The sequence below is a fragment of the Aythya ferina genome (assembly GCF_964211825.1).
Source record: "Aythya ferina genome assembly, chromosome: 5".
NCBI classification, from domain to species: Eukaryota; Metazoa; Chordata; class Aves; order Anseriformes; family Anatidae; genus Aythya; species Aythya ferina.
In genome coordinates this window covers 1,167,896-1,187,721 of record NC_140301.1, presented here as the reverse complement: position 1 = coordinate 1,187,721, position 19,826 = coordinate 1,167,896, and the positions used below count along the sequence as shown (strand labels likewise).

Below are 19,826 nucleotides of genomic sequence, written 5' to 3'. Positions count from 1 at the left end.
GCGGAGTGCTCACACGGGCTGGAGCTACAGCAGGCTCCTGCAGGTTTTTCTTCATGTTTTACCTACTAATTTGATGTCATCGGTCTTCACTGTTTGCTTGTTCTCTGTTTTGTTTTGATCTGGTTTTGATTATTTGTTTGGATTGGTTCACATTTTAGATAATATTTGTGCTTAGGTTTTGTGTTGTCAGTTTTAGAAGCAGCAATGCCAATTTTGAAAGGATATTTGGGGTTCATGACTACTATATTTATGTAACTCAAGCAATTATTACCCATGGTGGCTAGTGCTGTAAATACATGAGGTGGGTAAACTTGGTAGAATCTGTGAGAGAACATCTACATGGAGAGTTTACTGGTGTGCTGTCTTGACTACTAATGGTAGAACAGAAACTAAGAATTTCTTAACTTTTCTAAATTTTAATTTCTATCCTTCAGATTTTTTTTGTTTGTTTGTTTGTTTGTTTGTTTCCACTTAGTAAATTGTTCCTTTTCATTCTGGACATTGAATTCTTGCTGTGAGAATTCACAGAATTCATTAATTTCACATTCCCAGAAAAATTGTTTTAGTTTGCGTCAGCTGCTGCAAGAAGAGGTGGAAAAGTGCAGAGTGAGAGTAAGAATCATTTGGTGGGCACAGCTGTGGAACAGAAATAAATCAAGGTGGCAGAAAGGTGAGTTAGAGAGGGAAAGAAAATGGAAGAGTTTCTTACCGTAAATCCACATGGTTAGTAAATCCAACTATCAAATTGCAGCTACAGTGCCCAAAAATATAAATTGTGTTCTATTTTAAAAAAGAAAAATGTATTAGTAAAACAGTATTTTATACATCTTCTGTGTATATCAGAAATAAAACCACCTTTGAGCTCTGACAACAAATGTACTCATCATAAAAGCAACATTCGTGTTGGTCTAAAATCTCACATTTATCTACTATCATATCTATCTGTGGTGCAGTGACATTGAGCCAGGAAGTGCTGTTCAAAAAGTAATTCAAATGGGAAAAATAAATGTCCTTGGCTCTAAGTCATAATGTTTCTCCACTAAGAGCCAAACTTACTTCTATTGTAATGTTCATCAGCAATTCTTTTTTTGTTATACTTTCAAATAAAATAAAATGAAAATGTAATCTGATGAAACCAACTACTTGTCTGAAGAAAGCCAAAATACTTTCTTTTTTTCTGGGTCATTTCCTGGCTCATTCCCTTTCTGGGTCATTCTTTTTTACCTGGGTCACTCTTTCCCTCTTCTTCATACTCATTTAATAATAAAAATACTCAAATGAAATACATTTGCCTATGATTTCCAAGGATTTTACTGTCAGTAAGTAGAAAAAGGCCTGCTTGGTTTTGAAGGCAGTGTATCACAGCCTGATCGAGCTTCTCATCTCAAGGGATATTGCAAATGGCTATGGTAAAGCACAGAAAGGCTTAAATAATCATGCAGCTAGTCAGTGTCTTAAGTAGGAGAAGAATCAAGAAGACTAATACTTAGATTCACTTGAAATACCACTAGACAGTTCAGGATTGACAGCCACATCTCTGAGACTTGCCATTTTGACATTTGCTTACTGTGTAAGGCCAGAAATTGTTCTGATTTAAATAGGTCTACCCATCAAGGACTGGAAATGGAAAGCCTGTGATCTTGAATTTCCAAAAAGGAGAGAAAAAAAAAAAAAAAAGGAGTTTAATGGTGTTTTGTGGTGGAGAATTGAATAGTGAAGCTTAAAGTCTCAGCTATCAACACAAAACCGCCTCTAATTTGAAACATACTGGAGAAGCCATACTGAAGGTGTTTGGTTTTCCCAATGACAAAAGCATCTATTGAGTTAATGGAACTTTTGTGTTTAGACAACATTATGAGAAACAGAGGTAATTTTAAAGAGCAAATGTAATTTACTGTAATTTAAAAGTATGAATAATTGAGTCTATTTGTATTTTTCTCAGCTTGACAAAACTTTTCCATACAGAATTGAGTGCATGCGATAAATGGTAACTGCATGCAATGAACATTAACTGCTCTTCATAAACATTTTGATATTATCTAACCTTTAGAAACTAAAAAATGCAAGAGTTAGAAGCATGCTATTTATACCAGACCGTGAAACAATCAGCTAGTTTTAGCAGGTATTCTTGACCATGGTGTGCAGAGATACTTCTTTGTCATTGAAAACATTATGGGAATTATATTGTGTCTCTTCTTTCTCTGGATAACCTATAGAATTTAATATATTTTCACATTTGCTGCAAAACTATCTCCTGAAGACCCCAATTAGAATGATAAAACTATATCAAAAACATTGAGAAACTTTGTTCTGTCTCCTTCAGAGACCTTGCAGCTCCAATACTCAACATTGCTCCTGGCAAGGTATTTCTGCCCATGCTGGTCAGAAGACTGAACTGGATGCTGTAGTGCTGGTGCCATTCCATGAGCAGCACAGGCAATGTATGGTCAATGCAACTGCTTCAGGTCTTCTTGAACCTGATCAGTCTTATCAAGAAAACATACACTGAAATCAGCTACAGTAGGCAGTTTACATCACCCTGGTGACAGCACTAGGCCTCCAGATTAGATGTGCTCAGAGAACACCTCAGCTTGTTGCTGCCTCTGCACATAGGAGCAGGTGCCGAGGCATGCTTTGGCTGAAGGAGCCTGAACAGGCACATGGCTGTCATGAGTGAGTGACAGGGCAGCCCTTGGGCCTGCAGCATGCAGGCATCTGAGGGCACAACAGCAGCTCTGGCACTGGAAAAAGGAGAAAACATGACCAACTGTTGCAATGATAACCCACACAGAGAACTAGAACAAGCTTCACAAGGGTATGCTCCCCTTTCGTGTCCCTCCCACCAAATGGAGGAGGACTGATGGTGGTCCTGATGGAAGAGCAGTACAGGGCAACACACATCCGTGTGTTTTCTTTTTCTCTAATGTGCCATGTGTTTCTCACATTGCTTTGGACAGTCTCCTCTGAAAATCCCATGTGCTTATTTCTTATCCCTATCTTCTACATGTGGTAGCATGCCAGGCCCAGTCATGGACAAGCAGACAGCAGTGCAAATCGACAGCACAGGTTTCTGTGCTGGTTCATATGAGTTCGGTGCTCCCTTTTCAAGAGCAGCACCAGCTGCAACGTGGCCGAAGCGTGACTCAGGTTGGGAAAAATGGCAGAGGTCTGCTAAGGTTTGACATGAGACAGGCCTGCAACTCCACACTCAGCCAACCAAGGGAAACCCTGGAGTCATGGCTCTGCCTCTTCAAAAGGCACACATGCTTTTGTCAGGACAGCTTGTGAGAGGCACTTGGGTCTACTGACAAAACTAATGAGTGAGGTTTTGGACATGCAAGGCATTCGCCAGGCAGAAAAAGAAGCTGGTGATGATAGCCCATGAAACTGAGCAGTGAGTGGAGGGGGCGCTGTGGGAGAAATGCCAGTGTGATGTAAAATTGGTATTTCTGTTAAATTCAAGATTTTTCAAGTCCAGTAGAATTATAAGCATTAGTTCGCAGGCTTGTACTTTTTGTTTATGTCTTTATATGTATGTTTTGTTTTCTGCTGCCTGGACTGCACCATCTTGCCTTTAACTCTGCCATCATCCAGTGAAATCACAATTGTAATGGTTGCCAGCAAAGTTATTTTTGTGGAATATTGACACCTCCTGAAGTAGGATTAAGCTACAGTGAACAAGGAGTTGAAATAGACTGAAAATATAAGTCAGAGCTTAAGATAGAAATTGCTTCCTCAACAGGTGATAACTGTAAGAGAAGTGCAGAATAACTACATAACTATTATATTGGATTTTGAAAATGCTATTGCTGGTCATTGTAGGTCTTACTTATGTTTAGCAATTAAAGATTGCCACAGTTTGGGATTGTTTCAGTATCTCAGCAGGGGAGTGTTTTCTGCTCCTTTGTAGAAGGTGCAAGTCCTGCCACATAAAAGCATCCTTACTTCTCAGGAGGATTTGAAATATCAGAAATAAATTTTCCATAATGGACAAAATGAAAGCTATAGATCTGTCATTACCCATAGGAGGCAGTCATGCTGATGAAGTGAAGCTGATTCCAATGCATTTGCTGCCTGGTGAAGGCTAGGTGTTGAAGGCAAGTGTGAAATGGAAAAAAGTAGTTGGAATGTAGAATTGCTCATTTCCTTACATGGGAGGCTTCCTTTGTACCACATAGTTAAACAACTCAGAATTAAAATTCAATGTGGCAGGTAATTTGCTCATAACACTACTGCTAGCAGTTGGAAAACAAAAACAGTTAAAATACTTTTATTTGACAGCTCCTGCACTTGCAAACAAAATTATTACTTTGATTTTATTCTGTACACAAAAGCACAAGGTGGGATTTGCAGTATTGGCTTGTGATGAAGACAAGCCACTAGGCAAGTTGGGACTAGCCAGCATCCCAGATAGGACCCCAAGTCCTATCTTACATGCTGGTTTGTGAAATTTCCTGTTCAGAGTTGGTTAGAACAAGGCTAGGAAACTAGGATTAAATCCTAGCTCTGCTGAAGGCTGTGGTGCTGTGATTTCACTTTTTTTTTTTTTTTTTTTTTTTTTTTTAAATGTCTTGTGATTCTGTGTTCTATCACCAGAAAACCACAGCCTTTCCCAAAGTGAGCCTCCCAGTGTTATCTCTCCTCTCCTTCCAGGCTCCTCCAGGGCTGATAGGCAGTGTCTTATTCCAGCCAAAACAATTGCTAATGGAGACGCAAAGAGCTTCATTAAACTTGGAGTGATTATTCATATGTATAAAATGGCTCTGTGTTGGCAGGATCAGAGCCCAGGGCTGCATTCAAGTAGTAACACCAAAGCAGAATAAAACTATTTTCTCTTGGTTCTACCATGTACCATATCGGCACATTCAGGTGAGCATGAGGTATCTATAGTGTCCTGTTTTCTAAAGACCAGATACAGGTAGCTACTTTAATGAGTCTGCAGCTTACAGATAATGTTTGACAGTTTCTTAATTTGTAAAATGAATTTTCGCTAAAAGTTAGGTCTTTCAATGTATGTTTGAGAAAGCGTGTGTTTGCACTTACATAAAGGAGTGTTTGTATAACATCTGCAAAGCAGAGAATAAGTAGACTTGAGGGATGAAAGGTGCCAGCTGCGGGATTCCAGAGGTGTATTTGGCCAATGAGATGTTGCAGGCCTAAGTCGCAAAACTTGCCTTTCTCCTGCTTCATAAAAGAAGGGTCCTTCTTCAGCTTTGTATAGAAAAAGGGTTAATCTTGTGGCTATTTCTTGTTTAAACAAACGCACCTGAGTAAATGAACGAACCTTTTACTTTACTGTGCCTTTTTTGTAACTTTTTAACAGAATACTTAAATCATTATATAAAATATTTTTTATGTAGATGAAAGTTTTAGGTTACATATGAACCAGTCAGACATTGGACCACCCTTCAAATAGCTTTGGCTTTCCCCTTCCTGACTGAACATACATAAAGTTGTTCAGGCAGGTGGCTTTCTGTCCCTTTTCCCACCTCACTCAGAGCTGTTAGAGTGAACATTCATGTTTTTGCAGCCATTGTGGAAAAAAAACAAAACAAACAAACAAAAAAAAAACACCTTTCATCCTGAAAACAAATTAATCAAAAAAAAGAAAAATCTGATATTGGAGCAGGAAACCAGTTACTCATATGTTTGGAGTAAAATAAGAGAGCTGTGAACATGAATGATTGGAGCTCATTTTGCACATGTCTGTGTGACATGGGAACACCAATAAAACTGGGGAGGCTTGGGGAATTGGGGGGAACGAATGGTTTCAGGGCTAGGTCTAGACAGAACAACTCAGTGCCAGGTCTGTCATACGTGTGAGCAATGGATCATATGTGGTCCCAGCAGGAAGGTAGAAACACACCAGAGATCAAGGATTTACCTAAGTCTAATATTTATAATACTTGTTATGTGTTATTAATAGATCCAGTTTGGCTTTTGGGGTAAAAAATAACTGGTCATTCCCAAGGATGCTGTGGGAAGTCAGTTACAACAAACTGCAAAGAAAAGATTGTTTGCACATATGAAAGCCATTGACTGTGTTTACATCATTCGCCTCCTCCCAGGTAGATGGGATTGGAGCAGTGGCAAAAACACCATTAAGTGTACAAAATGGCTAGCTCCAAAGGTATGCAGGGCATTTTTGTCTGTATCCAGGTCCAGATGCCAAGGTTATGTGTATGGAAGGATAGGGAGAGATGAACACCACTTAACACTGAAGGAGGACCAGTGTCTGTTTTCTTTGGGCTTTTCTACTGTAATTCATAAGTTGTAGAGTCACTTGGAAGGCACGGAGCCCCTGTGAAGACTGAATCCCTGCCTGAGCCTCCTTGGGGTGTCTGAGCCGAGGCATTCGAGGAGTAGGCTGTTGTTAGGTTTATGCAAGAATTACATCTACTTTTGTGTCCTTTTTTCTAGCCTTGTATATATTAAAACCTATTGTCCTGGTAGATACATATGCTAATTTTCTTTTTTTCTGTTTACATGCACTGACAGTGTGATGAATTATAGTGAACTGCCAAACATACGCTCTGTAAACACACCCCAAGTAAAGCAGTGGCTTTGCCCTTGCCCTGAGGGACTGTACTGTGGCCTCTATGTACAGGTCTCAGGGCTGGGGAGTGTTCCTTACAGAGCTGCTACAGGGCAGTTTGGGGCCTGGTGTTTTCCGTGGTGAATAGTTGTCCTTGGGCCAGCCCAAGCCCTTTCACCTGGACGGCCCTCGGACTGGAGCCCACCTGCCAGGTGCAGGCAGACTCCCCTCAGTCACAGAGCATTCTTCTGAAAGCTGGATAATTGGCAAATGGGTGACATATTAATAATCCCCATTTCACAGTCTTACAGCTTTTACCATAGAAAATCCTGAGCTGCGATACAGCTGGGGTAGGCATGCCATGGTGTTCGGCTGGCAATAGATGTTGCTGCTGCCATTCACAAGCCATCCCTGTCCGGTGATGGTAGGTGCCCAATCTGTGCCTGCTGCAGAGTGCAGCAGCTGGCGTGTGTCACAGTTGCCTCCTGCAGTTGCAGAAAGGATGATTTCTCCTTCTAAGAGCTGGTAAATATTTTATCCTTTTCTTTGCTTCATGTTGGCAATTAACGAAAGCAAGTCAGACATGGTGCTTGCTGTTCTTCATTCCTATGAGTGCCAAGTCATATTTAGAATAATCTTTGTTGGTTACTACCATAATGCAGTATTTGAGCTGGGATAAATCCCAGGAACACTCTTATAATTGAAAACAGCTGGGTGTAAATGAGCACTAGCACCTAGGATGAATGTGACTGCTTCAGTATCACATAGGGAAGGAATTGTTTCTTGAACAGCTGTGATCGTAATGAGAGAGGGATTCACAACTGATATGTTAAGATTCACCTACTCAGTGATAACTTGGTAATCAGTGCCCATCATGGACCATGAGCCATGTGTAGCCCCTTACAAAGCACTGTGTGTGTTGGATTGCTGGGCACTGGCTAGATGTTGCGGGCCGTTTTAAGCTGTAGCTGTCTGCAGGAGGGGTCCTGGTGAGCTAGCACAAACCAAGTGAGTGTGTTGAAGTCACAGTCAGAATCTGGCTGTTTCCCCACATAGAAGGTGAATCGTTTTAGTAATTTCTATGAAATTAAAAATAATGGAAAAGAAAATTGGGCTGGAGTCAATGATTCAGCATCCTTACAGCAATAATTATACATTAACAAGAGCATCGTTTGGAAAAAAAAAAAAAAAAAGGCCTTCAGAGTGGTAAGAAATACTCTTTTCAGTTGCATAAAGAGTGCAGAGAGATGAAAACTGTATGCAAAGGGAAGAATTCCCATGTATTAACATCAGCCCACTCTTTGCTGAGTAATCTGTTTCTGTAAGTGAAAAATGAGCAATTCAAGGAGAATGCATTGTTTCTTTTCAGAAGTAGTTCATATAATCCGAATTTCATGTTTATGTCTGTATGTCTGTATCTACTCTTGCAGATCTAAGTAATGCTTTGTTCAGCAGCACAGTTTCCTCACAGTTCATGAAGCTACATGTGTAAATCTTCTCAGATGAGCTGGCTGCAGACTAAAGGAAACTATCACTTTATTGATGTTAAGTTGCATGGTTTTGTTATTTTGCGCACTGGCATGGCACTGTGTTTTCCCACTGCTTTTATGTGTAACTGAGTGCTGTAGTGGAGGGGAGGAAAGTAACACCTGATTTCACTAACTGACTAATACAATCGCTTCAGAAAAAATAGTCGTGCTGCTTTTCCCAGGTGCTTTGTAGCTGTAGATGAACTGAATGTGTTAGTCCTCCACAGGTCCCAAAGACAAACCAAAGACAAGCTGGTAGCTTGCAGTTAGTAAACAGGTTGAATGCCAAGTGAGAAATGGTAACTTAAACTAGTTCTGGTCTCTAGTAGGATTAAGTCTTGAGATAGGAAATGTATGGAAGCATCATTGGTTGCAACTATTTGATGGCCAGACAAAGCACAGCATCAGATTTTTATTTTTTTTCTTAAGTGTTCATGCAGACAGATTAAAACTCTTTATTTCATTTCAGTGGCAGAAATGAATGGCTGAATTAGTCTGGCTGAGTTTTAAAGGAATACTTTGTCCTAGAAATGGGCTTCTTTTCTCTCCTGGTGCTCTCTCTTCTTAGAGGGAATAATTGATGATAAGTAGACCTTGTAACAAAAATACAATAAAGACATTTTAAGCTAATGATTTTACCACTGGATGCTCTGTAAATGATTTACATTTTTATTCTTCATACTGTTTTTTCTTCGTAAAGGTAAATTAAATATAAAATTGCTTAAATATATTTGTGTTTTCTTGAAAGTAATGCCATTTGCACCTCAAAGAGTCAGAAAAATCCATGCATGCTTAAATATCACACGTACAAAATCCAGAGTATGCATTTGTTTTGAATAAAAAAATTAATCTTTTTTATTCCAAAAAATGTTGATCGTATTTCTTGACTTGCATAAATACTGCAAATATATTTTTACTGGCAAGGTAGAAATTTCAGCTTGTTTTTAGTTGGAAAAAATAAAGTTTAACAAAAGCTTCACTTTTAATACCTTGAAATGCCATATGCTTCCTTAGATTGGGAGACGGCTCCTACCTAGGATTTTTTTTCAGGTGTGCTTTGTTAGAGAGTCAGAGGTGGTTCTCTGTATGCCGTGGAGATGCTGTGATTCTTCCCCTGCTGAGTTCCTCCTTCAGTAAGAAATTGGCCTGCCATGGAGACCTGCTGAAGAATTTGGCACTGGCAGTGATAGCAGCACTGTTCATACTGTTGCTGTGAGTTAGCTGACTTTGGACTAGCAAAACAAATCTTAATGAAATCCACACTTTATACCCATTCTGGATTTATTGTAGTTGATGCAGAAGAACTTCAGAAACCTGGGTGTGATGTGGAGAGTCAGGCGTTTTGACAGATGTCATATGAAGGGAGGGTTGGAGCAGCCTTGCCTCCTACAGCCCCCATGCAGAGAAACCACAGGAGGAGCCCTCTTCTCTGCCTGGTGCTTTGCCTTCTCCCTGTCTTGATGAACTGCTTCACGGGAGGCTTTCACAAGTGATGTTCACATAGCAAACTGCCCAGCAGCTGGGTGAGGGAACTGTGCAGAGTAGAGCAGCACATAGCTCCGTGGGCACCAGCAGTAAGAAGCCTGCTTTCCCCTGGGTTTCTGCTCTGCTGCTGACTGAGCTGGCTTGTTGCCAGCACGTCTGGGGAGTCTCTTGAGTCTCACCTGGGTTTTCCCCTGCCTGAGCAAGGATACGCTCCCACTGCTCCAACTTTCCTTCTGTTGGGGCAGTTTATGTTCTCTTTTGGCTGCTGAGTCTCATGGGATAATATAGTGTGTTCATCTTCCTCAGACAGGGTTAAGCAGAGCTGCATAACTCCCGAGAACTGTTCATGTCGCCTGTTCTCAACAACCCCTGTCCTCCCCTACACTTTCCCAGTGTCCTACACTGATCACTTCTGCTGCGTGGCTGATTGTGAAGTCAGAACGGTCTTCCAAACACCTAACGTAGGTTTTTCTTACTGCAACTTATAGTCTTTGCTTCTTGTCCTTTCCCTGGCAGAAATGTCAGAGCTTTGTCTCTACTTTGCTGTTACCTTTTCCTTATTTGAAAGTGGTTATCTTCTCACATCGGTCTTCTCCAAATTTAAACAAACCCAATTCCTTTCCTGGTAGGTCATGTTTTCTAGATCTGATAACTTTCTTCCTCTGGATTATCTCCAGCAGTACTTTCCTGAAGTCTTAGCACTCCAGCTGTGGATTTGCACTGCAGCACAAAGCACAAGGCAAATCCCATGGGCCTGCAACTTTTCAAGCTGTGAGAGAAAATTTGCCATCTGCAAATTTAGAATTAGTTGGTTTTTACTCATCTGCTCATTATCATCTTGGTGTTTATAAAAAGCTTGTTGGATTCCTGATCCCATTGTTTTTATAGAACCAAAGCTAAGATGAAGTTGTTCACAATCTAAAAATATATTCTTAAAAGTGTAATTAATCACTTCAACTCTTGACATTTTTACATCAATAATTAAGATCTTTATGAAAGAGCTGGTTTAGAAATACTGGGCTAGTTGTGAAAATTATCTGGTAACCTTCTGTAGCAATTCATAGCCAGAAATTCTTAGCTTAGAAATTCATAGCTGGAAGTTCTTGCAGATGCCACTGCAGGATATCTAAAAAATATCTGCACTTGATCTCTTTCATGTAGACAGAATTTAGAAAACCAGGGAGATGTAATTCCTCCCCCTCCCGCCCCGGCACCTCTCAGAGCCAAGGCATGTTTTCAGTCTTATATTCCTGCACCAGTACCTGCAGAATATTAAACCTCTTCCAGTGGCTATGCATGTATGCAAGTGACACCTCAGTGCAGGCACCCTTCAGCACCTGTACACTGAAATTCAAGAAAGTAAGTTTAAGGAACAAGCAGATAAAATGATTGAGCTTTTGCAGGACATTAAAAAGAAAGATTCAGCTTACATGACTCTTGAAAAACAATGTTTGCATGTTAGTTCATTGTAGAAGTACTGAAGGATATGAAACATATCAAGGCCTTAAATCTGCACTTGTCCTACACTCCTGTGAAGAGCTATTGATCTCAGCTGTTGGTCTGGGAGCAGCAACTTTCTTGGGCAAGTCCAGGTTTGTATTGCTCATGTAGTGAAGGCATAAGAGAATGCTTTATGCAACCAAATAAACTGTTCCCTTGATAAGATGTTCCAGACTGCCATTTGGCTTTGCTTAAATTCATTGGTTTGATCTGCTTTCCTTGTTCTTCTGAGTTTTTAAAGTAACTTTTCAAACAAGTGAACATCATGAAGATGAGTAATTTCTTGCACCTCATGAAGCTGTAATAAATGGGTATTTTCTATAAAACATATTTTTTAAATCTAATATTGTCCTTGCTAGTTTCTCCATTGCTAAATGGAAAATATCATGTTGTTTGAGAGGGGAACATACCTCCATTATGCACAGCCTACATGTCCTGCAAAAACTACAGAGAAAGCCAGTCATACTTAGAATTGGCTTAAATAGAGGGAATAGAAATCAGCTGCAAGAGTTCACCGTTCAGAGTGGTAACTAAAGGACCTTAGGCACAAGGGAAACTGTCTTGAAGTATATGTCAGAGAGACTGGTATTAAAAGGAAAACTCTGAAGAGGGAACTCCAAAACTGTAGCAGTATGTTTTAAGCAATTTTAGAAAGTACAAAAAGGATAGCCAAAATCTGGTAAGGTTTATTTGGTTGTTTTTCTGGGAAGCATGGAGGTATTTTAATTTGTTAGCATAAAATACAAGCATGAAATCGGTTCTGTAAAAATTAACATGATAAAAAGCAAATATAGAACTTTTCAACTTGATGTGCTCTCTAACTTCACGTGCAAATGGATCCTTTTTGGTTGTTTTTGTTAATTGCCTCCAGGAAATTAACGCTTCCTCCACTAAAAGTTTGTATTAGGACATTTCGAGTTTATTAATAAATGGAAGGCTTTTTTTTTTTTTTTTTTTTTTTTTTTTTTTTACAGAAATGGACTGGAAGACCATATTTCTCACATGAGGTTTATTGCTCATTAGAAATGTGCAACAAAGCTCATCTATTGACAAGTTGTATTATTTTTTGATAATCATGTTCAACTCATACATAATAGGTCTGAATTTTTTAATCATAGTTGGATCCTTAGAATTCAAGTTAAAGACGAGGTAGAATTGCCTTTTGATACATAGAGCTGGGCTGGAACTGATTAAGAGAGTAGCTCATTATTTTTGTGAAATAATAGGGAGCCATTTAGTGGTTGCAGTACAAGGTTTCCTCGCTCCTTGGTCTTCTAGCTTGATCTGCAGTGTCAGCGTTCACCAAAATGGAAATCACTAATAACAACCTTTAGTACATGAGAGGGTTTTTTTCCAGGAGGTTGCTCCATACCCCATCATACAGATTCTAGAAGAAACACTTGCTTGTCTTATATTTTAGAGGCTTCTATGGTAGCTACTAATGCCTCAAGATTATAGCCAAATAGGTAAAAAGGAATGGGAAGGGAGATAGCACATTAGTGAAAATTCACTTGTAAACACAATGCAAGATCTAACATGAATATCAAGTAACATTAATTACTTTAGAGCCTCTCTGTTTTCCTTGTGTGCATTTCAGTTATTATTTCAGCATAATGCAATAACAAGGACTGGTTTATAGGACGATAATAAGACTTGAGGCTATGACTGTGGCAGATTTTTGTAAGCAGAGTGTGGTTGGGCTGCAGGGAAAGATGCCGGTGGCTGTGCTGTGTGTTGCAGGATGTGGTCCCTGTGATCGAGGAGGGGAAGGATTTCCTTCCCAAGTCACATTTGAAGAACTGACCTAGTAAACAGTCCTGCTCTGTGCTGTCTTTTGGTGAAATGCTGAACTGTGGTCTCGATCACGTGAGGCCAGTAAAATCTCCTGTAGCCATTTTTCTGTGCACTGTGGCAGTAAAACTGAAACCCTGCTAATTATCCCAGTCACGGTTTAATTACATCATTTACCTAAAATTCCACCTCTATTTGAAGGCTTAAATGCAAATGATCATTTTTGTCAGTTCTTTCCCAATATTGCTGTGTTTGTTCCACTAAACCTTGAGTGTAAGATTCTAGTCTTGAGAGCTGAATCAAGCCTTCAGCCTTCTGAAAATTTTGAAGGATTGTGTTCACTATTTTACAAATGTTTACATATCCCTCTCTGTGATGAGGCTTCAAAAAATTTGGCACATTTTGCATTTCTCAGACAATAAGTGGTGTATTTGGGCAGACTTCGCTCCTGCTCCTCATTTGTGTGTATTTCCCTGGGAATCCATCCCCTGCCTCATTATCAGTTATTAAAAGGCATTCGAGATGCTGTTAGCCTTGAGATTTCCGGTGGGTAGGCACTAACTTAAGCTGTGCTGAAATGCTAAAACCAATGCTAAGTTAAGAGATGCCTCTCTGTAGAAAAAGACATTCAAGTAGGGAAACTAAAGTTCTTGAGAGTCCATTTCATGTGTGCTGATCTATCAAAGTGCCTTGTAAAGCCCAGAGTAGTGGAAATACCTCATACTTTAGGTGTGAGACCAGTAACTTTGGTTAGTGAGACTGCAAGACCACTCCCAGATTCCCCATTTCAGCTCAGTTTTTTTTTCAAGGCTCCCTAGCCTCTGATGGACTGGACTGTCAGGTTTGGGATCTAGTGATGGTCTCATTGGTTAGCTCAGGTGAGGAGAGCTGTAAATACTTTTCCTTTCAGGGAGTTCTCCAGCTCAAAAAGGTGCTTTTCCAGAGCTGCTGTAGCCTCCAACTTACTTACGTCCCCTTTGTTTCCATCAGCTGTTTGCCAGTGTGCCACTTCTCACCTGTTTAGGATGTACTGAGAGTCTGCTGAAAGGTGTTGGCGTTAAGCTGGAGAGGGACTGGTGGGGACATCCCCTTCTTCTGCACATAGAAGGGACCTGCTCTCATCTCCCCTGATTAAGTGTTTAATACATACTTTTTTTTTTTTTTCCGTGTTCAGGCAGCTAACTGGATTTTTAAGAGCGTGTGCAGCGCATGCATGTTTGAACACTCCTATCCATTTAGATCAGTTAGAGTCACCAAACTTCTTTTTTTTTTTTTTTTTTTTTTTTTTTTTTTTTCAAAATAAAACTGCATTATGCCTAGACATGTTGAGCCAAATCTGTTCCTGGTGTTATTTCACTGACTTCACAAAGAATTACACCAGAGATTAATTTGGTCTGGTATAGCAGCTTTTTTGCCTGGAGCAAATCTTTATAGCAGAGTTGTATTTCTCTCAAAAATATAAAAGGAACACTGATGGATCTGTAGCTCTGGTGGTGTGAGCAGGTGCAGCTATATTAAATTATTTCTTATTAAATAGATTCAGTGACTTGAAGATTATAATTTTTGTTCTGCTATGGTTCTGTGACAGGGACCTTTTAAAACAGGTAAAATATATATCTCTTCATGTAATTCCTTTCTCTGGTATTATCGTTTTATCAACTTTATATTACCATTTGATCAATTTCCATTTGTACGTAGCTCAGATTCTGATTGTATTATATATTTGGGTAAGATCTGAAAAGTAGAACCTTTCCCAGTTAATCACATTGAGCTATGTTGTTGCTAGTGTAATTCAATTTACTCCATGACATCCAACATCCAGATGAATGTGAACGATAGTTTTTATTTTGGGTTTTAGGTTTAAGTTATTTTAGGTGGTCACTGTGATGTAAACGGTGGTACTTCCTTTCCAGCCAGTGGAAAGGAAACTGATTTACCCCTGGTCGAGGGTCTGGTTTGTTATTTTACAGATGCCAGTCTTACGCCAGATTAAATACGTTATGTGTTTTAGAGTTTTCCCCAGTATTAAGACCTATTTTGTCAATCTGTGAAATATAACCTGATGCTATGTGCCTTCATGTAATTGGATGTAGAAAATGTGTGGTAGAGTTCCTCTTCTGACAACCTTATCATTCTGCCTCTACTGATTTAGGTTAGAACTGTTATTGTTAATATTTTACTTTTCCTGGGTGCTTCCAATGCTCGCGTTGTTCCCATTACTGCTCAGCTGCTGTTAACTTAGAGTCAGAAGTAACCAGAAATGTGTGCCTGAAGCTCCATGTCCTTAATGCCCTGTGGGCTTGTTTGTTTGTTTTGTAGGTTTATTTCCTTTACGACTCCAAGCTTAAGCTTGGAGACCCCAGCCATCACCATTGAGTCCAGCAGCTGGAGCGGCAGCGAGAGCCCTGCCGAAGATATTGAAAGAATGAGCGATTCTGCAGATAAACCTATTGACAATGATGCAGAAGGTGTCTGGAGCCCTGATATTGAACAGAGCTTTCAGGAGGCTCTAGCTATCTATCCACCATGTGGGAGGAGGAAAATCATCTTATCAGATGAAGGCAAAATGTATGGTAAGTGGTGCACATTTAGCCTTTGGAAATAATTGTCCCAGTGCGAGCTGTAAAGGACAGCTTGTTTTTCTACAAAATTTCTGGCTCTGATTTTAGTAATTATGGAGTAAATCTTGAATAAATCTGTGAAGTTCAGGGAGCTCTGCTGGGCTGATGTGTTGCTCAGGATGGTCCCAACCGGTCTTTTCACTGCTGGCAGTTGGAAGCAATATTGATGCATAATTGTGTCCTTACTGAATGCTATAATTTGCCTAAAGGGGAATGTTTAAAAGAAGCTTTTAAATGTGTCACTCCTTGAGCATAGAAAATACGTAAGCATTTTCCTTATTTTTGCAATACATGGTGCAGAAAGAGAAACGGGAAATGCAGTGGCAGGACCGCATGGCAGAACATACAATATTGAATTGGGAAGCTATAAAGTTCTTGTGTTCAAAAATCCTCTCAACAAAAGATGCAAGTTAGGGGGTGCTTTTGTGCCTTTCTTTTTCTTTTCTTTTTTTTTTCTTTTTTTTTTCGTTTTTTTTTTTTTTCTTTTTTTTTTCGTTTTCTCAGTGCAGACTGCTATAAATCAGATGACGTGCTGACAGCATTCCATAAATACATGCTCCATCGAGGGATGCTGACATCTGCTCACACTGTCTGGGCCTCTGTTGCATCCGTCCCACTCATCCAAGCTCTCTTGCTCCCAAGGCATGGTTGCTTTTTTTGTTTCCATTTTGCAAACTTTGCTTTGCGGCCTACGGAGCTGTTACTCCCACTCGTCGATCTGTGGGCGGCCGTGGGCAGGCAGCAGTGGCCATGCCTTTGGGGGAGGCAGGGGAAGGCAGCCCTGCCGCCCTACCTGCTGGGGCTGTCCCCAGGCAGAGGAGGGGGTGGCCAGGCCAGAGCACAGCCCCGAGCAGATGGTGCTGCAGCTGCCACCAGCTGTGCCCCCGCGGCCCCCCTCCTCCCCCCCCGAGGTCATGGAAACGGACACTGCTGCTGCTGGCGTTTTGGGAGGCCCCCCCCCCCCCCCCCCGCCTTCCCTCGCAGCTGCCAGGTGACCCCAGCGGCCACACGAAGTGTGGTGTCTGGAAAAACCGACCTGTGGTGAAGCATCTCAGCAGCCCTTGGCAGAAAGTTGCTGGGCCCCGGTTTCCTGCCCGGGTGTTTGCTTGCTCTCTTTTTATCTCACTCTCTTTTTCTACCCCTCCCCACCCCATACAGGGGAACATAATTTCTCTTTTCCCCTTTTTCTTGCCATTTTCTGCCTGTTTTGATTGCATCTTGTTGTTGTTATTACCCTTTGGAAAGGGGGAGATGATTTGCTTAATTGGAAGGTTGTGCTCTTTCTAGGAGGACATGAGCATGTCTATCCAAACAAGTGTATTGTGTATTTATGCTTAAAAGTTCTACTTAGGCTGGAATAGCCTCATCAACCAAAATAAGGGTGGCTGCATTTTTTTGAAATCAGAATCCACAGCAATCACCCCTGAAATCTGATTTATACTGTTTAAAAGCGTTCTTTGTGATATAGTATAAATTAAAGAAATTAACATATTTATCCACTCATTTTGACAATCGCTGATTTAATTTAATGGTGCTTTGATACTGAATGTTACCTTTTTTTAAATTATATGTACATAGAAAACATTCGTATACATTCATACACATTTGCGTATCTAGTTGCTGATTATTACTGCTAGCTAATGATACCATAAGCATATATGCATGTCATATGTATTAATGTTCATCCTAAAAAAACCTTTCAACCAGAAAAAGGATGTATGTGCATTATGCTGAAAACTTGACTTAAAGTGTTATCCTGATTGGGAAGAAAAAATGTGTTAGGAAGTGCAGGATACTATATTAGTAGAATTTACATCCTGACTTTGCAGTGGATGAACTCATGTTTTCATTCTTTAAGCTGAGTAACTGCCTTGTAGTGTTTGAGGATTTATTGAAACCATGCCATGTTTCTGAGGCCTTCATCATAGAGTCTTATGGCCCTGAGAGCATAATTGTTCTCCAAGGATTTTGAAATCAAAACAGTGTAAGTGTTTTAGATTCTGTGTGGCATAATGAAAATAATTTAATGCCTTTTAGTGGCGTACCAAGTTTATTTCACTTACAAGAGAGACATTGCAATATCTCTAAGCTTCCATAGTGTTGGGGATATTGTAATTCGTGAACCATGTATGACAAAAGGTCAGGAGAGCACCGTTTCATTTTCTGACTGAAATTACCTTTAGATATAGGCACTAGAACAAATACGATCTTTGTGGTGGCAAATATAATGATCACTCTGTGTGGATTAAGTTAAGCAATTGTAGTTTTTTTCTTTGGAGATGAGCAGAGATTTTGCTTGACGAAGCATTCTAAGTCTGCCTTTGATTTAATGAGAGCTTCGCAACTTCCATGTAACCAGAAGCCGGAGTTTCTTCACTGTTCTCTGCGGTGGTCTGAAATGGCCATTGAAAGTGAGCTTTCTGAAGGGGGCTGTGCACTGGGCACAGAGGGGCTGCGGGGCCCCTGCCTGCCATGCTGCCAGGGCTGTCGCAGCATGACCGATGCTGGCACAGCCACCCCGGCAGCACCGAGGGACTGCCATGACCTTTCCTGGCAGCCCAGATCGCTTCAGCTGTTCCACTACAGCTGTGATCTTGGACTGGGAAGGGGAGGGGAGGGTGTTTCCCTCTCCCCTTACCTCCCTAAAAAGTAATTTACGGCACCAGATGGGGCGAGAACCTGAAGACTTTCTTTAAATCCTGCTCCCACAGAGGGGTGTTTTGGGGCCCTGTGGCTGGGGAGGAAGGAGGGGGATGCCATGGTGCTTTGTGGCCCTGGGGCATCCTTGGTCGTAAGGACAGTCATGACCTGTGTGAGGCTGTGAGCATTTCAGCCTGCCAGCAGTCCTGGATTATGGCTCCTTGAAGAAGGCCACAGAAAACAAAATAAAAACTTAATAAAACTCTTGTTTTTGAGTTTATAGGAAATGACTGGGTAAGAAGCAAAGACACTTGTTTTGGTTCAGAGGGGGCAAATTCCAAGAACCCTAGTTTGGAAATTCTTGAGAGAAAGGGAGTGCGCACTAAGGCCAAGGGACAAGTGATAAGGTTTCTGCAGGAAAGTGCTGAATGTCATTCCTCTTCCCCCTGCTGTGTGCATATGCTTGTGCACTCAAGATGATCTTACAGTTTTGGCTTTGCTACTAACTTCTACGGTATTGACTAGCAAATGGGGAGTGTGGAAGGGGGGAAGGTGAGGGAGGAGTAAATATCAAATCTTTGAGCAGAGTGGCAGGGTAAAGGAACACATCCATAACTTGAAGCTCTCCCTCTGTGGAAGTAGTTGAGCAAAGCCCATGGAAGACTCGGCTAGACCCATTTTTCTTTGTCTTCCAAGGTATTGGTAAGAATTTCTTTCATCTGTACAGCATCAAGAGATGAATTGACAAATAGCAAATATCAGCCACTAGCTTGAGGTGGGACACCCTATCATTTATTTCCCTTTAAGAGATTAATTCAAATGAATTTCTGTGCCCCTGCATCTCCAGTACATAGTAAACACTAGCCCATTAGAGGGCATTGGCTGTCCTGCATTTGTACTTTGTTCAGATTGTTGGTCTTTCACTGCTGACAGTTTAGTTACTCTTAGCAATTCCTGTGAACTCACTTATTGGCAGGATATCTGCCTGTGCTTGTCTTTGCTCCTGGGAGAGTGTTTTGGAAAAGATTAGAAGAATGAAAGCTGCTGTGAAATGCAGCCCTACTTTTATTCCTGGTGTAACACTGAAGTCACTGGAGTTACCACGGGAATGGATTTGGCCCTGTGTGTATGTTTTTGTCTTTTTTGAAATTTAGCTACACTGAGATGCAGCTTTAGTGCAGCTCCAGGGACAATACCACAGCAACATAAATTTCTGCAAGTGTAATAATGCTTACAGATGTGTTACCACCAGCATTGCTAACACAGCCTTAAGGTAGCAAAGGTGGCTTTTGCCTATAAGACTTAAAAATAATTTGATCTTAATTTCTGCAACATGTGATCAGCTCTTAAATTGCAAATGAAATTAGTCATCGTGATTTACTTTGGAGGTATTCATCTGTACATCAAAACTACAAAAGAGTGCATTAATGAGTACTTACGAAGGACGTTTTTGGTTGCTTTACAAAGAGGACTAACTACGATTTAATGTGAGAAGGTGCATAGCAGCCTTTCAGAACTGTTGTATACATTTATTAGGTCATGCATAAAACCTCTTGGCCTGAGTTACAATGATAGTAAAGGAAAAATGATACTTCCATAGAAATTTCTGTTCAGATGATAGGATTTTTGTACAGTGAGTAGTAAGAGTCTTCATTTCCAAAGCACCTTTCTCTAGGCTTATGTGATTCTGTAGGTAACTGCTATCTCTAGGTGTCTTTCTGGATT

The 19,826-nt window shown here is 40.6% G+C and overlaps 1 protein-coding gene across 7 annotated transcripts in view; it reads left to right on the top strand.

Moving 5' to 3' along the window:
- TEAD1 (TEA domain transcription factor 1) overlaps window positions 1-19,826 on the top strand; it is a 159,998-nt gene that overhangs the window by 39,951 nt on the left and 100,221 nt on the right. For all 7 annotated transcript variants that reach the window (XM_084519843.1, XM_084519842.1, XM_084519846.1 and 4 more), the window contains exon 3: window positions 15,160-15,413. In XM_084519843.1, coding sequence (XP_084375969.1) covers window positions 15,266-15,413 — 148 coding nt within the window. In that variant the 5' untranslated portion in view covers window positions 15,160-15,265. The remainder of the gene's footprint in view (window positions 1-15,159; window positions 15,414-19,826) is intronic.